Source organism: Camelus dromedarius, chromosome 23 (assembly GCF_036321535.1).
Source record: "Camelus dromedarius isolate mCamDro1 chromosome 23, mCamDro1.pat, whole genome shotgun sequence".
Lineage (NCBI taxonomy): Eukaryota > Metazoa > Chordata > Mammalia > Artiodactyla > Camelidae > Camelus > Camelus dromedarius.
The window spans coordinates 6,535,594-6,556,443 of NC_087458.1; the positions used below are offsets into that span (position 1 = coordinate 6,535,594).

At 51.0% G+C, this 20,850-nt stretch overlaps 1 protein-coding gene and 1 pseudogene across 4 annotated transcripts in view; one reads left to right on the plus strand and one right to left on the minus strand.

The window, feature by feature from the left end:
- KCNN3 (potassium calcium-activated channel subfamily N member 3) overlaps positions 1–20,850 on the minus strand; it is a 153,410-nt gene that overhangs the window by 12,291 nt on the left and 120,269 nt on the right. For all 4 annotated transcript variants that reach the window (XM_031436189.2, XM_031436188.2, XM_031436191.2 and 1 more), the window contains exons 4-7: positions 18,817–18,958; positions 11,957–12,067; positions 2,679–2,806; positions 1,914–1,983 (exon numbers count right to left, since the gene is read on the minus strand). In XM_031436189.2, coding sequence (XP_031292049.1) covers positions 1,914–1,983; positions 2,679–2,806; positions 11,957–12,067; positions 18,817–18,958 — 451 coding nt within the window. The remainder of the gene's footprint in view (positions 1–1,913; positions 1,984–2,678; positions 2,807–11,956; positions 12,068–18,816; positions 18,959–20,850) is intronic.
- Positions 7,938–8,348, plus strand: LOC105089059 (large ribosomal subunit protein eL28-like; annotated as a pseudogene).

The following is a 20,850-nucleotide window of genomic DNA, read 5'->3' on the forward strand; positions in this document are numbered from 1 at the left end:
TCCTGTGACCCTCTCCTCCACTCCCTTTCTCTCCAGGTAACTCGCTCCCAGGCTATGATGGTTTAGTTCCCCACCCAATTCACATGAGCCTCTTTCCAATTCATGGACTTTCTCCCCTTGCCCAGCCTGCGCTGCATGGAGCCCCATCTCTGTGAGAGGCAAAGCTGGCACTGAAGAAATCCAGGCTTAAAAGTCCAGTTTACCTGCTATTTCCAGGAGAGCACAGCCACAGCGAGTCCTGCCAGGTGAGAGGGGAGGCAGGAAACATGGCAACTTGTAAAAGGAATATCTTAGGGCTTGTTGGGGCATTCCTGCATCTCCCGGCTCCGGTCCCCAGCTTTCCCTACATGACCCTCCTCCTGGCCACAGCTGATTGGTCCAAGGGTGCACAAGTGACCCAAACTGACCAGTCATCTCATCCCTTCTGAGGATTAGAACTAAGACCAATAGGAGGCCGATTTGTCTTTGCCTGTGGCTAGACTCGAGCATGTCCTCTCTGGGTAGGGGCCTGCCCTGGTCTGCCATGGAGACAGGAGGCAAAGGAAGTTGTCAGGAGAGGAGGGAGAGAAAGAGCTGAAGCAGGTACTCAAACAGGAGAGAAAAGAGAGGGTGAGCGAATACTTCCTGGGGTGAGGTCCAGTTCTGGTTGGTTCCTTCCTAAGGCTGACCACATGCCTGCCTTAAGGTTCTGCCTGGAATGAGACTCCTGGTATCCTTATAGCAAACGCCTCCATCTTTAAACCTGTTTCTAATACCAAGAGTGTTAACCAACATACCCAAGACCCAGGGGGTTCCCTCCTGCACTCGGGCTCTCCATTCACACACCCCCCTCCCCCAGGCTCCCAGGAGCCCTGCACTCTGCCTCAGCGCCCCCTCCAAAGGCACACAGACCTGTGGGCTTCTCCCCGCCCTTCCTAGCCACGTACTCCCTGATTGAAGCCCTCCCCGGCCTGGGGGGGCCTTTCTCTGGCTTGATCCCTGAATTGAACAAGGCACATGCGTGTCACCCAACAACTGGCAATTTCTCCGATTGTACCCTCTTCTCAAAGGGGGCTTAATTTGCCTGAGGGAGTTTCTCTTGCTTACCCAGGGAGCGGGTTCCACGATGCTAACTGACATCTGCTGGAATGTTCTGCCAGCCTGGCCCTGGGCTGCGCACTTGATAGATGATTTCTATCAAGAGGCGCTAGGGAAGAGGGGCTGAGGAGGGGAGGCCCCCTCTTCAGCGGTGCCTCCACACAGCTCAGCCAACAGCGCAGGCTTTGGTTCTTTTGCTCCGGAGATTTGCAGGAGGGGTGAATTGCTTTACAGTATTTAAGGCAGTTTGGTTCCAAAATGCAGAATGACAGTGAGGCCCTCAAAGGAGGGTTCTCTTTTTTGGCATCTTCATGAGAAATAAAGAAATGCACCTACCACCCCCACCACCCATTTGGGGCCGGGAAAGCTGAGTTGTAAGGACTGGAGGATGCAGAAAAATGAACTTCCAATTATAACGGCAAACCGGAAGGACCTTCCTCGGTGTGACCTAGGCAGCAGCATCGCTATTGTCACCACTGGGGCTCATCAGTGTGCAAACTCAAGCTTATCCTTCGCAGCCCTTCGTGTGCAGCTCGTTGGGCAACACGCAAAAAGATTTAGCCGATCAGCTAATTCATTCGCAGGCAAGACAAACCTGAGCGACTGAATTTAAGAAACAAATGCCAGGCTTTAAAAGTCAACAACACACACCAGTAGATTGCATGTGTCAAGAACGTGAACTTAGATTATTTTTTAATGAAGGAGGAAGTGGTCTTTGCTTTCCTGGTCCTGCAACGTCCAAGTGGGCAGTGGCCTGCTCTTCCCGGCCACCTCTGAGAAATCGAAATGGCAGCATCTGTGAACCCTTTACGAGGTCTTCGGGTTTTGCCACTCACCTTGGAAAGGTCCACGAGGGTGTTGGCTTGGTCGCTCAGCTTCCTCTGCTCCATCTTGACGCTCCTCAGTCTGTGGGAAAGAGTCGTAACAGCCGTACGCCTCAGTGCCTGCTAGGTTCAGCCCCACGAGCAGATTGCACCTCCACACCAGTTCGCCTGATTTTGGAACTTAGTACAACCAGGGACATTGAGCGTGGGTGACAACTAACCAGAATCAAAGGCTCGGCAGGCACACTCTTGTCCCCACGCCTGCTTGCCCTCGGTCACTTCCGTTCCCTCACCACTCCCAGATCATTTCCCGGCTTCCACACCTTTACCTAGGCTGTTCCATCTCAAATGCCCTACTCTCAGCCTTCCAGGTTCCCGAAACCTCCAGGTCAGAATAAATGTTTTCATCCTCTACTTTTAAAAATCCACTTTACTTTTTAAAGACTTAGCTTATAGAAAGCACTGACCACAATTTGTTCTGCTTCAAGTTGTAGTGTGTGTGTGTGTGTGTGTGCAGAATGTGAGAGCCCTTAGAGGCTCTTACCTAATTTTTACTTTCCATAGCTGTCTGCCCAATGCTTGGCAGCGGCAGGTGCAGTAAATGAAGAAACAGACTGCCCTGGGTCCAGGCCACCCCCCTGCCCAGTGCCTGCTGAGTGCCACAGAATGGATTTCTTCTGCTCCTCTTAAGGATATGGGAAGATATTGATGGAGCTCTGGGGAACCCATCACTTCCAGTTTGGTCCTCTGGTGGCTGAGCTGCCCTGGCATACTCACTGGTGAATAGCTTGGAGGAACTTCCTCTGGTGTTTCCTGACTTTGGCGTGGTCAATCTTCTTTAGCAGCTTCGTGTGTTTATAGATTAGCCACGTTTCCCGAAGGACGTTGGCTGCAGCATTCTTGATCTGAGGGAAAGTAAATAAGGCAGGTTGCTGTCAGGTGAACATTCCCAGGTTCGCACAGCATGTTTTTTGTGTTTGCTGATAGAGTCTACCTTATAAGGAGATGATTCTTTTCCCTGAATCAAATCAGGAACACTTAGAAAGGATGAATAAAATGCATCTCTTGTTAATCCTATGTTGGACACAGTAGACCGGAGCCTGAAGTTGAGGGGTGTTTCTCGTTTCTTCCTTGATCATTTCAGGACAGCCTCTCCACTGCAGCCACTCATGCTATATTTAGGCAGGCTGCATTACCGAAACCTGGAGGCCTGGGGCACCCTTTGAAAAGATAAATATGTACCACTGCTGCCCTTGGATGCAGAGTTCTACACTCTACCTGAGATTTCTATTTACTGCTCATGGTACATTTCTTGGATTCAGAGAGTAAACAGATTTCCTGTCAGCTGGAGATTTTAAAAGCCCTCTTTGAGGAAAGGTCTTTCCTGCCGAATGGAACTATAGGTAACAACCAGCCCCTTGTTTCCTCTCCCAAATGGCCAAGAACTTTTACACTGCAGTTTGACATGTAAATGTAATGGGCACAAAACTGAAATAATTTCAAAGCAGTGTCTGAAAATCAGTGCAGACATGTCGGTGTGAAACCAGAGCTGCCTCTCCCAAGGCTGGCTTCTTCTCTGCACGGCAATCACACATTTCAACATATGACGCTGTCATCTGTTGACATGGAAACCACTGATCTCACCCAGCTCACGACAGAGCTGAGACATATCAATGGCATCCAGATGGCAAGGGACAAAGTTTTAATCCAAACACAGACATCTTCAGCAATTAGTAACAAGAGCAAGAGGAAACATTTCTTATTAAGCACAAGCTAGACAGATTTTTGATGAACCGTTCCCATTTCTGTCAGCCATGCAAATTGGCACAGGCCCACAGGCCCGGGGCCTGGAAGTGAAGCAGGCCAGCCTAGTAGAAATCAGGTTACTAGCCAGAAAGGATTTTAATAAAATTGGAGAGGACAGACCTGCTTCTTCAGACTGACATCAACAGATGGGACGTTGTTAAAATACTGAGACGTGTGGGAAGGCCTCAGAAACATTGTTTTGCAGCCTGATAACTTGTGTGTGTATGTTTTAAAAATTTATTACTAAGGCTGGATTGTATTTTTCATTGGCGCTGAAGCGATGTTTTAAAAGAACAGCTAGGTCTTCTCAGAACTAGCTAAGCCACATAAATATTGCTTTTTTCTTCAGTAAAAATCTACTGTGAAAATGGCTTTAAATGACTTAATTGCCCACCTCTGGAACTTTCTTGCCTGAAAGGAAGCAGGTGGTGGTGAGTAGCAGCTGGAAATGGTGGGGGACCAGGTAGGAGGGGGGAGGCGGAGGAAGGGGTGGTCACGGGGGTTCTGTCCAGGGGCTGGTGTGGACATCAGCCTCCCGGCCAAAGGGGCAGCACAGAAGGGAAGGCTTTCTCTCTGCGGAGTGGAGCGAGAGGGCCACTTGGCACATGGTTTCTTCAGTTTTCCTAGGCACTTAGCCTCTAAGGAAAGCCTCACAGAAGAGCAGGAGGGAGAAGCCTACTTTTAGGATGACTGGCAGAGCCCCAGTTACACCAGTCTCCTCTTCGGAATACTGAGAAAACCACAGAATGTCAATGCTGATGAACCTTTGACAATTGCCTCTGTCTTGATGTGCAGCAAACAAGTGAAATTGGAAAGCTTGCAGGTGAATCCCTGTTCTGCCAGTTTGGGAGGAAATGCTTCATTATCTATAAGACAGGAAAAATAAATCCTTACCTAAAGGGTTGCTATGAGGCCCAAAGGAGGCCATGACCATGCTGCTGACGGTGCTGGGGCTGACAGCGCACATTTACCGGGTGCCAGTTTGCCTACATGTACACTCATGTAATCGTCACAGCCACCCTACCAGGCAGGTGCTAATATTAGCCCCATTTTACAGATGAGGAAACTGAGACCCAGACCCAGACCATAAAGTTATAAATGGCAAACTGAGTCAATGTGGATTTAAGAGTTCTCTAAATTACAATGTACCAGAAAGACACTAGCTATCATCATCTGGCCCAAACCTGCACTGAAAATATGAGGAAACCAAGGCTTCAGAGACAGAATCCCACAGCTAGCTAATGGCCAAGTCAAGACAAGAGCCAGGTCCAAAAAGAACATAAGGGTTTCATGTGGTCTGAAGAAAGCTCTGAGTAGATATCATCTCTACACAAACATAACTGTTTCCTGTTTTCCAGGATGAAGGAACTGGAAAGGACATTAGACTTTTTAATCATCACGGCCGTCACTTAGCAATATGACAGAACAGGGAGTCTGGGTCCTGCACTTAACTTTAGCCCAAATATTAGGTACTAAAATTACAGCACAGCCTGGGTAGCTGAGCGAAGCAGCCACAGCATCTTTATGGGTTTGAACAGGAGGCCCCTGCGTATTCGGGAAAGTGTCGTTAAACGCAAGACTTGGTGCTGACTCGGAATTAATCGCCAGCAAACAGCCTGGCACAAAGCTAAGTAGATCAATATCTGCAAGAGAAAAAGAAATAGGCTTTTAACTGCACTGTGCTTTCCCAGGTCAACAGTAAACGCTATTGTGACCAGGTTCTTCCTCCAATTCACCTGGCTGATGGCTTTGAGCATCACTGGGGCGGGAAGAGGTGGAGGTCGTGTGCCCCTTCTGGGAGCCACTGAGCTTCTGTGGGGCTCCCAAGCACAGTTCCCTGATGGGGACTTGGGTACCCTCTGAGCTCTCCTGGTGGGCAGGGGCACCAGGGCCCAGAGATGCTCTCGGGGGTTGAGGTTGGCAGTGGGATGGGTCAGGGAACTGAGAAGAACTGGGTGAAGTTGGCCATGATCTATAGGCTCAGGGGTGGTTAGAGGAAGGCCATTTGTGCGAGGAAGGCTGGCTGTTTCATCCCCCAAACCCATAAGCTGATTGTTTTCTGAGGGTCCATTCATTCTCTACCAAAAAATTGTATGCTTTCACTCTGATGGGGGCCAGAGAATGGGCTCAGTCACCTGTGTACTTCAGAGTGGGCCCTAAGATGAATGGGCCTGGGCAGGAAAGTCATCCAACAAAGATCTTGCAAATCATACTGACAGCTAACATTCATGGAGTGCTTACTGTGTGCCAGGCTCTGTGCCAAACACTTCATGTTTACACTCTTCCATCAGCCCTCAGAAAAACCTCACAAGCGGATGAATTATCATCTCTGCCTTGGACCAGTTATGGAACCTCTCAGAGACTCAATTTTTTTGATTCCTTCTTTCCAAAAACACTTACTGAGCCCCCACGATGGGGCAAACACTGTTCTCGGCGGTAAGACTAAAGGGACACACAAACCAACAGCGTGCCTTCCCTCTGGAGCTTCTAATCTTGTGGAGCCGGCACGCACTTAGTGATGCAATATCAGGTGGTAAGTGCTTCAGAGACACGGCAGCGCAGCAGGTGCTACAGCGATGCCAGTGCTCCTGGTCTGTGAAATGGGACTGCGGCTGATGGAACAAGGATGCACTAAAGCACTCAGCACAGAGCCGGGCTGCACCGCCCCTCTGTACGCGGCAGCTTTATTGCTGTTTTTCCCCCCAGCAGATGTCAGCTTCTTCCCCCACCTCCAGCAAAAGAAAACATAAACCAGAACACATATGTCTGCCCTTGAGCTCTTGGCCATATTATCCATGTCAACCACTTGCTCTGGCCACCTCTCTGCCAGGGTAGCCTGCCTCTCGGTACTACGGGGAGCTGTTGCAGAGGAACATGCTGGGCAGGATGAGAGGCACGCTTCTCGTCCCCCACCCATGCCCTGGGAGAGCAATTCCAGGACCCCCACTGGTGGGGACCCCCCAGGGAAGAAATATTAGCATGTCCACGCTGTTGCCAGGAATTCTTCCCAGGGAAAGAGTTTTCGACCTGGAGGCTGGAGAGGGGGCAGGAAGGAAAGAAGGGGGGCCGATCAAGCCTGGCCGGTGGGTGCGACTTAAATAACTTCAAGAAGTTCCAGAGTTTGAATTCAGATTAATAAAGCTAAAGGGATGAGAAAATCGCAATCCGAGAACCCTCAGGCCAGCCCCACCTTCAGACACTGGACTGCAGGTGTCCCTTACACCCAGGGCCCGCCCGTCTTCCCCACCCTCATCCCCACAGACTCCCCGTTGGCCCCTGTGGCTGTCATCTCTTCAGACTCCCTGCTTATATCCTCTCTCCTTCCCTCATCTGTCCGATCCCAGAGCCCATTCTCAGGCTTCTCGCCCGCTTCACCCGGAAGCCTTCACCAAACACTTAGAAATGGGGGCTGCACCGCTGTGGCCGGCAGGACACTGGGGCAGGGAGCGGGGAGGGATGTCCTCCTGTGGTTCAGAGCTGGCATTTGTAGCTCTTTCCCCAAAGCAACACAGTAATGAATCACAGCTAATTCCATCATGCTATTAACATGATGCTCAGCTTGTTTGGAGGTAAACTGGCCTTTCTCTCCAGCAGGCCTGGGACCCTAACCACTATTCTGAGTTCCAGGGAACTGACTGTTCTGGAAAACCCACTGGGTTATGGCAGGAGAGCTACCTGGCAACCTGAGAACAAACGGCAGCCCTGGCTGGGACCCAGCTCACTGCATATGGCTGGGGGCCCGCCCTTGCCCATCGCTGGGCCTGAAGAGGCTCATCCTTAAGAATCCTTCCAGATCAAAAGCTCAACGTTGCTATGGCTATTGTCAAAGACAAACTATACCCACTCTGCCTAGGACAGAACTTCCGTGGGCGATATAATTTATAATCCCCTTCTGGGGAGAATTAGCGTTCCTGATAACTGCTTGACTGATTATCTGATAAATTTTTATAAAATTAAGATGGGTTCTGGGAATCCACTCACAGGTCCAACCAGGCGTCAGTCAGGGGTCTAGTGTCCTTTATCCAGACCTTCTGCAGCCTGTATAACAATGACTACCCTTGTCTTTTCCTATAAAAGACCTCTTCTGTGAGTAAATCTTTGAATTAACTTGCTGGGGAAAAAAAGGTTTTTTTCCCAGCAGGGTTGTGATAAAACTTTGACACATGTTCATAATTAAAGTTTTCTTTACTCTTTCTGTCTCCGGCCACCGGAAAGAAAGGAGCTGCCGCCATGTCCGCGCATCTGCAATGATGGTCGTGCGGAACTGCTTCAGCGTCTTGATCAAGAGGAGCAAGCAGACGTACAGCACCGAACCAATAACGTGAAGGCCCACAATGCCTCCCGCTACAGTGGGCGGAGTCACTGCAAGACAGTGGGCGTGGGGCCGGCGGCCGATGGCAAAGGTGTCATGGTGGTGATGAAACGGAGATCCAGCCAGCGAAAGCCAGCCACTTCCTATGTTCGGACCACCATCAACAAAAACGCAAGGGCCACCCTCAGCAGCGTCCGTCACATGATCCGAGAGAAAAGTACCGCCGAGATCTGCGCATGGCCGCCATCCACAGAGCCAGCTCCATCCTGCACAGCCAGAAGCCTGTGATGGTGAAGGGGAAGCAGACCCGCCCCACCAAGAGCTCCTGAGCACTCCCTTCCCAGAGCAATAAAGATGTCAGCCGACCAAAAAAAAAAAAAAAAGTTTTCTTTAGCACTGATGAGTCCTGGGGGGTTACTAAAAGTTTTTGAGCAGGATGGTGATATGTTCAGAGTTAAGTCTTAGAGTCTGAAGAGATTCACAAGGAAGCAAAGTACAGGATGACTCAGGTAAGGGAGGCCCAAGAAAGATGAGGAGGTAGCAGGCAACTGTGATGGGGGTGCAAGACTGAGATGGTGGCTTGAAGGATGGTGGGGCAGAGGGCCTGGAGAGGCTGGCATGCATGAACAGCCATGGCCAGGTCAAATCAGACTCTGAAGCTGCTCATCCCCCTGTGGGGACCAGGGCAGAGAGGAGTTGGAGATGCTGCTAAGATGTCAAGCCTGGAGACTGGAAGGATGGTGATGCCATCAGGTGACCAGGGAAGTCAGGAGAAGGCACTCACATGGGGGAGACATGGTTTGGTTTTGGTCTCACTCATTGACTTCATGGGGCAAGGTGCTTGGATGAAATATTTGAGGCAAGAGCCCATCATGGCAAGGATGAGACATGGTCCTTAGCCAGGGGCACACACACACACCATGGTAGTGCCTGCAGGTTTGACAGGGAGAGTAGGTATGGCAAACAGAACATCTGTCCGTGGTGCCGTTGAAGCCAAGTGTGTCCATGGGCAGCTGCCTTGTCCTTTAGAAAGGAGAGGTGCTCTCTGAGGGCAGAGACCATCTCTTACCCATCTTGGTGTCCCCAGAACACCAGGTACGGCATCCAGCAGGGGATCCCTGTGATAGGTATGTTTAGTCACATAGAGTGGAGAGATGGGGATGTGTAGCATTGAGTGGGAGAAAAGATAGGATCTTTTTTATAGTCTTTCTGTGTGTCATCTACGTATATGTTATCTAGTAGCCTAGAGGTTTGCAATAAATTGTAATTCTAGATTAACAACGGCAGTAACACTGCAAAGTCAGTGTGGGAAGATCTGATCGCATTAAGTGCACAGATGATGTTGCCACCAGGGTTGACAAGTTATACAAGAGAAAGAAGAAAAGCCATGCGATTCAGGAAAAGCAGAAACTGAGTCCTGACCCTGTGTGACCAGACTTCTGCCCCACCCCTACACCTGCCTCCCTGGCAAATAAATAAAAATGGTGGGGCTCTAATGGTAAAGGCTGGACTGAAACCTTTATGTCAAGGCAGGCAGAATGAATAAACACTAGAACAACTTGAGTATTTTTGTGATTAATAGGTTACAATTCCTCTTTTCTGTTTTTTGGCTTAGATGTTTGAAGAATTAAGGTCACATGTACTTGTAAGAGATGGCTTTTATCTGTTAAATCTGCTAATTGCCCACTCCTGAGAGGTTTGCAATTATGCCACAATCAGCGCCTCCCACGATTGGCTCTTCCTCTGTGAATTCACTGAGATCTTATGAATAGACTGAGCTTAGCGTCAGTTTGACCCATGAGACGCCCCAGCTGGACACACTGGGCCTTTTGGAGAGGACACAGGATGGATGAGGCAGCACCAGGGGAAGAAGGGTGGGCTTCTCTGAGGCCAGGTCAAAGGGAGCTGAAGCCAGAGCAGGCCCAGCACTGCGCCTTTCAATGAAGGTTATGGAAAAGAACCTTTCAAAGTCCCAGCCCTGCAAGCTTTGAGAATCCTTTCTCTGTAAGAACCATCTCTTTTGTGTTGTTTGTTTTTTTGGGAAAAGATACGAGACATTAAAGGGACATTTCAACAGATTTAAGTGTTCTCGGAAAAGGGAGATGTTATTTGATTAAAAAGGTGACTTGCACTCACGGATCCACAATAAATATTTGTTGGTTTGATTTTTCATCCTACTTTTCAAAAAGTAAGCGGACCTGAGGAGGATTTTAGAGAATTATTTTTTGAAAGATTGAAATTAGCAACCACAATCTCATCTCCTTCTACAATTATAGTGCAGGGAAATTGTTTATTTTCCTGTCATAGGAGGGAGCTGGCTTTCCTCGGCTTTATTTTCCTCTAGTGTCTGATTCATGGAGTGAAAAATGGAGAGGACAAAGGAATAACATGAAATACAAAGCATATCCTTGGTTGCAAAACGCAAACCAGAATAAACAGAGACCATTGATATCTCTGCTCTAAGAAAGAGCTTCTGAGCAGATTTTGGAGGGCAAACTCCCTTGCTCCTGACTCCTGCACTAAATTATTCTGGGAGAATAGATGCAAATATATTTGCATTTAGGTTCCACCAACTTTGGTAAATTTGCTCCAACCTGAGCATGCATATCAGGGGGCTGAGGGAAAGCAGCTGGGTTACAGGGTTTGGGGTGAACCTGGCTGGCTCACCCATGGGCACAGTCGTCAACCCTGCCGTCTTGACACTACAAGTCACATTTGCTTTGGTACATTGGACAGCACAGGGCCACGATGTACCGTATACAACCATCTGTATGTCAACAACAGAAGCGTATTGGCCTGCATCCTTTCTTGCCAACATCTGTGGAGGCTCTTTAAAGAGCCCAGTACATGTAATCAAAGACCAAACAATCAAGCACCATAAATAATTCTGCAGAGAAACTGGAGAGGCCTTGGCAGCTTCTCCATCCCCCTTGGCCTCCCTCTGAGCTCACACCCTGTCACACTCCCTCCTTCTTTTCTTCTCCCTTCCTGCCTTTGTCTCCATTTCCGACATATTTTTACTGCACCGCAACATTCATCACTGACGTTTTCTCCAGCTTTCAAAAACCCCAATCAAAATGTGGTTGCTCGTAGGTCTCCTAACCCACTTTAGTCCTAAATGAGGAAGATTTGCTCTGGCGGCCACGACCCCAGTACAGGGTCCCGCTTCTCTCTCATTTTGGAAAGAGGAGAGTTTTGCAGGAACTCATATTATTGACCCTCGTTCAGCCTGCAGCTCTAAAGAATTTTCCATAAAAGCTGTCATTAAATAAACAGCTCCTGCCTCGCTCATTTGGCCCACTGTTATCCTGGAAGGCGCATTGCTGTCTCTTCTAAATGGGCCTTTTCTTCTCTGACAATTCAGTGGGAAGTCAGACTTTTTGCAGCTAAACGATCTCCCCAATCCTGCTTATATTCAGTTTTTCACCCTCCTTAACACCTTCATCAGGGTACAGGGAGAAATATTATTTGGAAAACCTGAAAGGGGAAAATTGGTTGATGACATTTGGAGGGACATTATTTAGGAGTGATCATCTGTAATGATTTTTTTTTTTAAGGACTAGACTTAAATAACATTTCCAATATAGTTTTTTAAGACTTTCTACTGCTCCTCCTAATGAGAATCATGAAAATATTTGAGCATAAACAGAAACGCCTCATGCTGGGTGATTTACTCGGCACCGTTCGGCAAGGGGGTGGGGTACTTCATTGTATGCTATAGATTTCATTATCAGGAAAATTATTTGGTTGCCTGAACCACACATGGTAATTTAGGAGCAGACAGGAGCCTGGGCGTCGGGAGACTGTGACCGTTTTGTGCCAGCTGTGTGCATGTGTCCGGGGCTCCCTCAGCCCTCCTGACCTGTCATAGCTGCTTTCTGACCGCCTCCCATGTGGGCTCATGTCCCCCCGTAAACCATGGGCAGTGGAGTTTTACCCGTTTGGTGAGCTGAGTGTCCATCATGAAGTTGTGAACGTGCTTCTCCGCTTTGGTGAGTTCCAGCTTTCGGGCCACCACGGCCACCACGAGGGCAGTGCAGCCTGCACCCTGTGGGGGGACAGCAAGAGGGCCAGAGGAGAGAGCATGTCATTAAGAGGCAGGGCTCAGGCGGAAGGCTCGATGTGCCCCGCGCCTGCCGTGGGGTTCCCGGGAGCGGAGTGGGGACCTGAGCTCGCTGGCTGGTCAAGGCCACGCCACAAAACCCATCGGGGCCCTGATTCCCGGCCCCGCACAGTGGCCTGCCGTGCCCTTGGCTTAGCTGCGGAGCTGTGTCCGGGAGACTGAGTCACTACAGAACAGGCCACTTCTGATGGGGGCAGGATACTGGAGGGGGCTGCGGCATGGGGGGAATGTAAAACAACAGACATCCCTTGGTCACCTGCCAGGCTGTGCACGGAAGAAGGAAGGTCCGGCACACGCATGCCCCGCTCTCCCTCATGCACATCCCAGCCCCGCTGCCAGCTCCCGAGCAGGGGGCCAGGAGGAAAGAAAGCCATGCAGTATGGATGGAACACCTGCTGGTTGTAAAGAGTTTTCCTGAAAACAATTTAATGAAGAGGCAAAACATTTGCCCCTAAGTCTGCTTCCCAGCGGAACACTGGTCGGCAGGAGTCTGCTTGTTCCTCGGCTGGGCCTTTTTACCTGGAAGTCTAGGCTATGACTCAGCACAAGAAATCAGTTTCTTCCTGCTTTCACCAGGAGGCTCAGGAAGTCACCATCTTGCAGAGATTTTAAAGACAACACCACGCCTGCCTCAAACCAGTGCTTTAAGGGAACAAGCAGAAGGCCCCCAGTATTTTCCAGAGCAGCATTCCTATTCTGCTCAGGTAGGTCGGTTCTAGAGGATGGGTCGGGGGGGAGGCGGAGTAAAAGAAGCAGGTTACACAGCACTCTCTCTCCCCTAATCTTCTGGGTGCTGAGAAATGAGCAGAAAGAGGCTCATCCCAATATTCTCCTGAAGGACTTTCAAGTCCTCTTCACTGACCAGCTTGTGCTTGGGCTGTGAGGGGGTGGGGTGTAGGGGAGATGGCAGTGGAGGGAATGCTACAGTGAGGGGCAGTGAGAGAAATCCACTTGTCCCTGATTCTTCTGCAGGCAGCAGACATGAGCCAAGCCCCCGCCCCGGTCCTTGGACCAGAGCATGCCCTCCCCAGCGTGCTCTTCTTGCACACGGGCCCCTGGGCTGCCCTGACCTCCACTCATGGAGGGAGACGATGCAATCAGAGAAGTCAGTGCTTTGATCCTCGAGATGCCAAACAGTAATTCCAGTTGCCACAGAGCTCAGTTTAGCAATTGAGGTCCCAGGGTTGAAGGAATCCATCCATAATGTTTGGGGCTCACCAGGTCTAACAGCGTGTGTGGGAAACAGTAAAGGATGTTTTGAAAGGTACTGTAGCCTGTACCAGCGTCGGCAGGAATGCATATGGCAAATCAACCCCCTGCTCTCTCCTCCATCATCTCATTCTTTCCTTTTCCACAGGTTGGCAGAGGCTGGCCGGCACGGGGTTTTGGCATGACCGAAGCTGGCAATGCTCTCCCCTAGCTTTTCACAAGGCTTCCCATGAAAACAACCTCGTGTTTCTTGGTACATTTCGTCACTTGGTCAGCCACCCATTTCCAGCACAACAAGCTGAAAAGGACAGAGTCTGTGTGAACTTTCCTTTTCTGACCTCAGTTTCCTTTCTTGTTCAGGGACGGCCCTGTTTTCTTGGCACCTGTGACCTGCCAGAGACTCTGTGCCCAGTTTTCAAAGGATGTGTTCGGGCAGTTGGACAGCCTGGTCTGTAGGTGTCATCAGTTTAGCCAGGCCTCCAAAAGCAAAAAATAACTTAAAAAGAAGCTGTTCTAGAGGGAAGATGTGTGTTCCATTTCCCCTCAACCAGACCGAGTATATTCCTTCTCTTTTGTATGGAGTTCCAGAAGTACTCTGGGCTGAGAGCCCCAAAAGAGGGATATGTCATAGTGTGAGAAATGGAGCATCAGATGGAGAGGGTTCTTCCCAGGCTCCAGCCTCCCTCACCTCCCTGGGTCCAGGGAAACTACTTAAATCACCCCGAGAGCTGGGAGGGTGGGCAGGATCAGCATGAAGGAGTCTCCCTGCTCAGCACGCCACTGGGGGAGTCTCATTAAAACAATCAACCATCCACAATCCAGAATTCCCAGGGTCTAGATGGATTGCTCCGTGGTTCTTACCATGGCTCTCAACCTAGCCCACTGAAAGCAGGTGGACTCCAATGGGAAGCTAGCGTGTTTTACCTGAGGAACCGTCTGTCTCTCATGATTCAGACACACTTCTGCAGGGAGGCAGGAGGGTGGGCTTGAAGACATTTCCTAGTTTCTTTCAACTTAAAGATGTCAAGACTCCTTTATCACGGATGTTCCTCTGAAGAATGCTTGGTTCTTAACCCTTAATTCTAAGTTGAATAGAGAGCAGTGGATACTTTCAACTTGATTTTTCTTTTAGAAAACCGGTCCTCTGGATTGATTAGGGAAGTAGCCAATAATGAAGCCTAATCTGGTCGTTTCCATTAAGAGGTAACCTTGTTAACGATGGGGTCAGACGTTAGCAACCTTCCGAAAGTGGGCAGGTGCTGAAATCCAGACTGGTCCTCTCCGCTGTGTGTGTGTGTGTGTGTGTGTGTGTGAGAGAGAGAGAGAGAGAGAGGGTGGAGGGGGGGAGATGGAGGAAGGGAAGGGAGGGAAAGGAAGAGGGGAGATGCAGAGAGAGAGCCAGAGCGGAGACTGAGACAGGGAACAAGTTGTAATGCCCCCTTAACAGTATGAGACAGACAGGGAAAGAGGACAGGAGGAAGTGCGGGAATAGGAAAAAAGGATGGGCTGATGGGATTGAGAGGAAGTCAGGAAAAACAAGGAGCCACCTGAGCCTTGAGTCAGAAGTGAATGGTGGACTTCGGCTCAGGAGAGGAAAGAAAGAAGTACCATGGAAGCCCCTTCCTCCCACGGCGTCCACCTTTAAGTGGTGTCGCGATCACCTGCGCCCCTTTGGGGATGACGGGCCCTGTTACTTAGATGAGCTTACAGTCTGACAGCAGCACGTTAGCCGTTTGGGAATGCTTGTGTGGTGTGGCAGTGATGCGGGCTGGTTTGAAAAGACAAGTTGCCAAGGACTTGGCTGGTCTGGGGGTGTGAGAGCTCATGCTGTCCTCGCTGTCCTCGTGTGGAATCTCAGAAACGGCTGGTGGGCAGAGGGGGCGTGTGAGGAGGGGACGGAGTGGGACAGAAGAGAGGAAGCAGCTGCTGGTACGACTTCCATGGGGTCAGATGGTGGAGCAAATCCATGACTCAGACTTCTGCCTTCAGTCGTGCCAAGTCCTGAATCACAGTTGACACCAACTGGATTCCCTGGGTCTTCTCTGTCCAATGCGATTTCCATGGGACGGTGACGGGAGGGGAGAGGGTCCACCTCTAACGAGGTCACACTTTCCAAGGTACACGACGAGCAGGAGCACAGGAGGGAACAGAGAAAGGAGTGGCTGGCGTGGTGTGAACACACCGAACTCATCTATAGATTTGGACCCTAATCAGAGACCCGGTCTCCTCCACACCGGTCCTCCTCCTTCTTGTTTCCAAGAGACATTTTCCAGCTGGAAAACCTTAGAATCTTGAAAAACAAGTGTCCCAAGGGGAAAAGTATGAGGTGTTCTTAACTAAAGAAGCATGAAATAAAATAAAACATAAATGAAAGTGACAAATGGAGGAGGGAAGCCTGGAGGATTTACAGTTGGATTCTGTTTCTGCAGCAGATTCCATGTAACCACTAAAATAACATCAACTGGTTTGAAACCAAGGTGTTCCAGGGAGAAGCTCATCTTCTAAAACTGACATTAAGCAGATGTCTTGCTGAGCCCTCCTTTTCCCTCCTCCCGGAATGACTCAATTCGTGCTACCTTTTACTTCATCATCCTTTTCCTTTGACAGTTCAAAGAAGCATCTCTCATGAAGCCTTGGGGGAAAGCTCAGTGTCCCCAGCAGATAGCCTGGAAGCTCTTGTCTCTTTGTCCCCAACTCGTGAAGGGTCCACAGAGTGAGTCCCGCTTTAGAAGACGGCTCTGTTAAAATGGGTTTCCTACCAAGCAGTCTTGGGGGCCCCAAACGTCTTCCAGATGCCTGCCGAACCCAGAAGCCTTCAAAGGCCCATTGTGGATATTGAATACTGTCAGCTTTCCCTCTGCCTTGTAAGTGTCATCATAAAATTCTTTACGGCACGATGCTGGACTTTGATATATCTGCCTTTGTGGGTGAAATCTCTCAGACACACCAGGCCTGTGCCAACAATGTCAAGTTGTTCAGACAATTATATACCCTGCTTAATGGTTGATAATTACACCGTTACTGGGATTGCCAAGAGAAAACAATGATTAAGACTATTTACAGCCCGCACACACAAATCCTTCTTTTCCCTTCCCCTTCCCGAGCAGGCCTTGCCTTGGCCTGTGCAGTGTCCATGGCAACCAAACAGGAAGCCCTACCTTGAATCAAGGCACTTGCAATAATAATCTGGAGACAGACAGTGTTGGGAGGCTGGGGGGAGGGGAGGAAGGGATTCTCAGCCACGGGAAACCCTTGAAAAGGAGTGACTCAGCTAGAAAAGTCATGTTTGTTAGAAAAATGCCACCAGGGCTCCTCACTGCAGCTGTCCCCAGGGGGAGGCAACTGACTTTAATTTGGGTAAAAACACTCCAGCAAGCGGAGGAAAGCTTCCTGCCCCTGTGTGTAGATAGCTACCTATGTATGCAGGAGGGTTTGAGCAAAAGGAGAAGATGAAAGGCATGTGCTGTATTTTCAATATAGGAAGTGGGTATTGGTTCCTCCTCACCCGTTAGTTCTTGCCACTTTGATCACACCTCTCTCTACAAGGAAAAAACATCCCCTTCCAAGGCGCTGCAGTAGCCCTAGGAGCAAAAGGGGTGCTGAAGGCCACACCCCAAGGAGAAGGCAGGGAGGGGCCCGGGGTCCTGTCCGCATGCCTGGCTGTGTCAGAGTAGCAGCCGGGAGAGGCGGGAGGGCGGGAAGCAGGGACGTGGCGGAGATGGGCCCGCTCCTTGGATAGGGCACAGCTCCGTGCTGAGACGGAGAATGGCTGGTATTTAAAAATAACGGAGGCTCCCAGCAGGGCCATCCACCTATTGGCAGCCCGGCTCTGGGCTGGGGCCTGGCTGAGAGCTGGTTCTGAGGTACAAAGCTCGTGCCCCAGGAGCGGCTGTGAGATAGGAAAGCTTTGGCCTTCGGGTGGCATTTCATTCCTTTCTGGAAGGAAGAATGGTTCCCTGGTTTCCTGGTGACAGCTGGAGCTGTGCCAGACAGACTCCTACTGACTGAGGGGAGGCATTTGTTCTGAGGCCTTACACTTACCCATGATTTATCCCCGCCCGGCGCTAAGCCTTTCGTCATTAACTGCTGCTGAGGACTGCCTGCTAATGGGCGCCTGCTCTGGATTTCAGTCAAAAGGGGAGAGGACTGTGTCCAGAGGTGATGTCGCAGCCCTGGACCCCTCCTGCTCACCAGCCCCACTGCCCCGGGCCTCTGACCCCCGGCCTCCTCTGCTCTGAGCAGCCCGGCTGCCTTGTCACCCAGATCAGCCCCAGCAGGCCACCAGGCTGTGTGGGGCGGGAGTGCGGCAGCCACCACCCCTGACAAGGAGGACCCTCGGGCTTAGGTGCGTGCCTCTTCTCTGAGCCTGTTTCCTCTTCTGAAAAGAGGACCCTGTGTGTTCACTCTGTGCTCTGGGGAAGGAGGTCGAGGAGCAGGGCTGCCTGTCCTGGTCGGAAAGGAGCCCTCATCACCTGGCCAGTGAAGGAGCAGTGGGGGCGGGGATGCTGAGGACTCGCCAGCACTGATTGGCCAGAGCAGCTCCTCATTGCCAACGGAGCATATTAACATAAAGCACTGCAATCCATCCTCATCACCAGCTAGTGAGGAGGGCGGGGCGGGCCTCCCACCCACACTGTGCACTAGAGAATGCTGAGGTCCAATAGGCTAAGTGTCCTGCCCAGTGTCCACAGTGAGGACCAGCAGTGGGAATTCAGACTCCGCTCTGAATCCTGACTCCCTCCCATACACTCTGCTGTGACAGTCATGTGTGTCGGGGTGGGGGTGGCAGGGTGACGGGCGGGAGAAATACACCTTGAAAGGACGCAGCACAGCTTCTGGGCACCTGGGGAGAGATGGGGATGGAGGCATGGGCCAGCCGGGCGCCAGCACTGGGAGGGGGCAGGTACACAGAACCCAGCACTGCCACATTTGGATGTGGAAGCCAAAGTCTGGGGAAGTCAAGAGCTGGCCCAGGGCCATATCATCAAACCAGGACCAAACCAGTGGCCAGCTCAGGCCAGGACATAGGCCTCTCACGGCCAGCTCAGTGGCCTCTCCCTGGTCCCTGCCTCCCTGAGTTCTGGCTAAACATTATCAGATGTGGTGCCAGGGTCTGTGTGGCCCAGGGGACAGGAAAGAGGACAGTTAACCACAAGCCCTGACACTCATGGGCAAACTGGACGGTCGGGTGGTGGATGGGAGTGGAGGGCCAGTCCATTTCTGGGGGGCTGTGAATTGGCCATTCGCCGTCAGGAACCAAGACCTATTCCTAGCTTCAGAAAAGAAATGGAAAAGCGAGAAGCCATGCAGATTTCACGCCTTCCTTCCTACGTGCAGGGACACGCATACTGGCCTGCTGGCCCCACGCCTGGACAAGGGAGGCCCCTCTGTGCTCACAGCAAGGGCACTGCTCCGGGCAGCATTCGGAGGGAGGGGAAGGGTAATGGGCGGAGGCAGGTACTCACCATGATGCCCGTGAGGAGACAGACACCTTTCCCACAGTATGTGTGGGGCACCATATCCCCATAACCAATGGAAAGGAATGTGATAGAGATGAGCCACATGGCACCCAGAAAGTTACTAGTTACGTCCTGCTGGTCATGGTACCTGCCGGGGGAAGACAGGAGTTAGTCAGTGGAACCGCCACACCCAGGAGTAACTCTGGGCAAACCTGGACAGAGAAGGAAACCTGGACAGAGGAATGTGATCTTTTGCTGAGGTGGAGACAGCAGCGATGGTGGCACACCGGTCTCTCCAGGAGATTGAAGCTGCTGCGACTCTGCCCACTGGGTCCTGCCGGCAGCTCTTCATCCGACCCCACAACCCCCCACCATGAGCTTGGTCCCAGTGGTAAAATGTTTTGTCATGATTGGCACCATATTGTAGACGTCCTTTCGGTAAAATAGCTTTGGATGAAATCACGCGGTAATAAAATTGAGATTTTCCCTTCCAAGCTGACAGTCTAAACGTACGTGGATGTGATTAATCTGAAATCACAAGCTCCTGAACAGGGAAAATGTCAAAAAAAAAAAAAATCACCAAACACATTTAGCAATTTCCCGTAAGAAGGTTGATGGAATCCAAAGACTGGCTCCTCCCAGGTGTCTGCAGGGAGGCTGCGGCAGCCAGGGCTCTCTGGGAGCTGTTTCCAGGGGATGCTTGGGGGTCTCCGCCGAGGGATGGCCCCCTCTTCTGAGCTGGATGGAGGCTCGTGGCTGTCCTACCCTGGGAGAACCAGCTGGAAACACATCACCACCATTCTGTCTGTCCGATGCCCATTCCACCCCATCTTTTCCCTCCCTTCCCTCATCCCCAAACTCCAAGGTCCACTGTGTGCCAGGCTCTGTGCCAAGCACTGAAATAGAAAAATGAACAGGATACAGCCCCTGGCCTTCGGGTTCCCAGCCCAGGGAAGGGTCCTCTGAGGATGCAGACATTTGCAAAAGAGTCAATAAGTGGGTGGATGAGGCTCCTGGAGGACAGGAAGGAAAGGACAATGACCTTGACCCAAATGGAGGAGGGCTAGTCAGAGGCTTGAGTTTTCCAGGCAGGCCAGAGGGGAGGCTGTTCCAGAGGGAAGGCCCTTATGAAAACCCAGGGCCCAGCTTGAGTGCAGCCGGTGGGCCTGGCTGCACCTGGGGTGGCCGGGCAGGTGAAGGTGTGTCCTTCCTCAGAATGTTCTCTACCAGAAGCAGTCCGAGTGACACATAATGGACTCTGCATTTTACCCTGCAGGGACATCACTACTTGATAAAATCTCCCCATCAGCGTCTTGGAGGCCACTGGATGGGAAAGATAAGACAGGGCCGGGGAGACGGAACCATCCTGGTTGGATAGAGCAGAAAGCCATTTAGGAACCTTAAGCCACAGAACTGAGTTACTGATCGGGCTTACATGAATTAATGCACATGACATGCTTGGGATGGGGTCTGGCACAAAGAGGCCCCAGATAGTATTAGCTGCTACTGTCAGTTCTCGCTACGCCCCCTGCAGGGTCTGGTGCCCAGCAGGCACTTGGCAAATATTGCTTTTCTTTTCCTTACACCCCCACCCCCAGGTCAGGTGTGCAGGAAAGGCTACAGGTACAGGTGCAACTGGGGATGAGCCTAAAAGGAGGCAGAAGCCTGCTAGTCAGAAAGGAGGTGGAGGGCGCGTGAGCAGGGAACACCAAGGGCACAGTGTGACGGCTACTGTTCATCGACTCTTACTGGATCAGTACCACCTACCCCAGGGCTAGCACTTTGTACACAGATGCTCTAGCTCTCACAACATCCTGTGAAGGATTTTTATAGGCAAGCAACTGGAAGCAAAGAGACATTGAGTGACTTGCCCAAAGACACACAGGAAGTAGCCAAAGCAAAGCCCATGCTCTTTCGCTGTTCCACTCAGCATCAGAGAGGTGGAAGCAACTGCTGTGTGCCTTGGGGGATGATGAAGAAGTTTCAGAAAGAGGAGGGCTCCTGGGCTCCAGGAGCAGGTGATGAGGTAGCTTTGGAGAC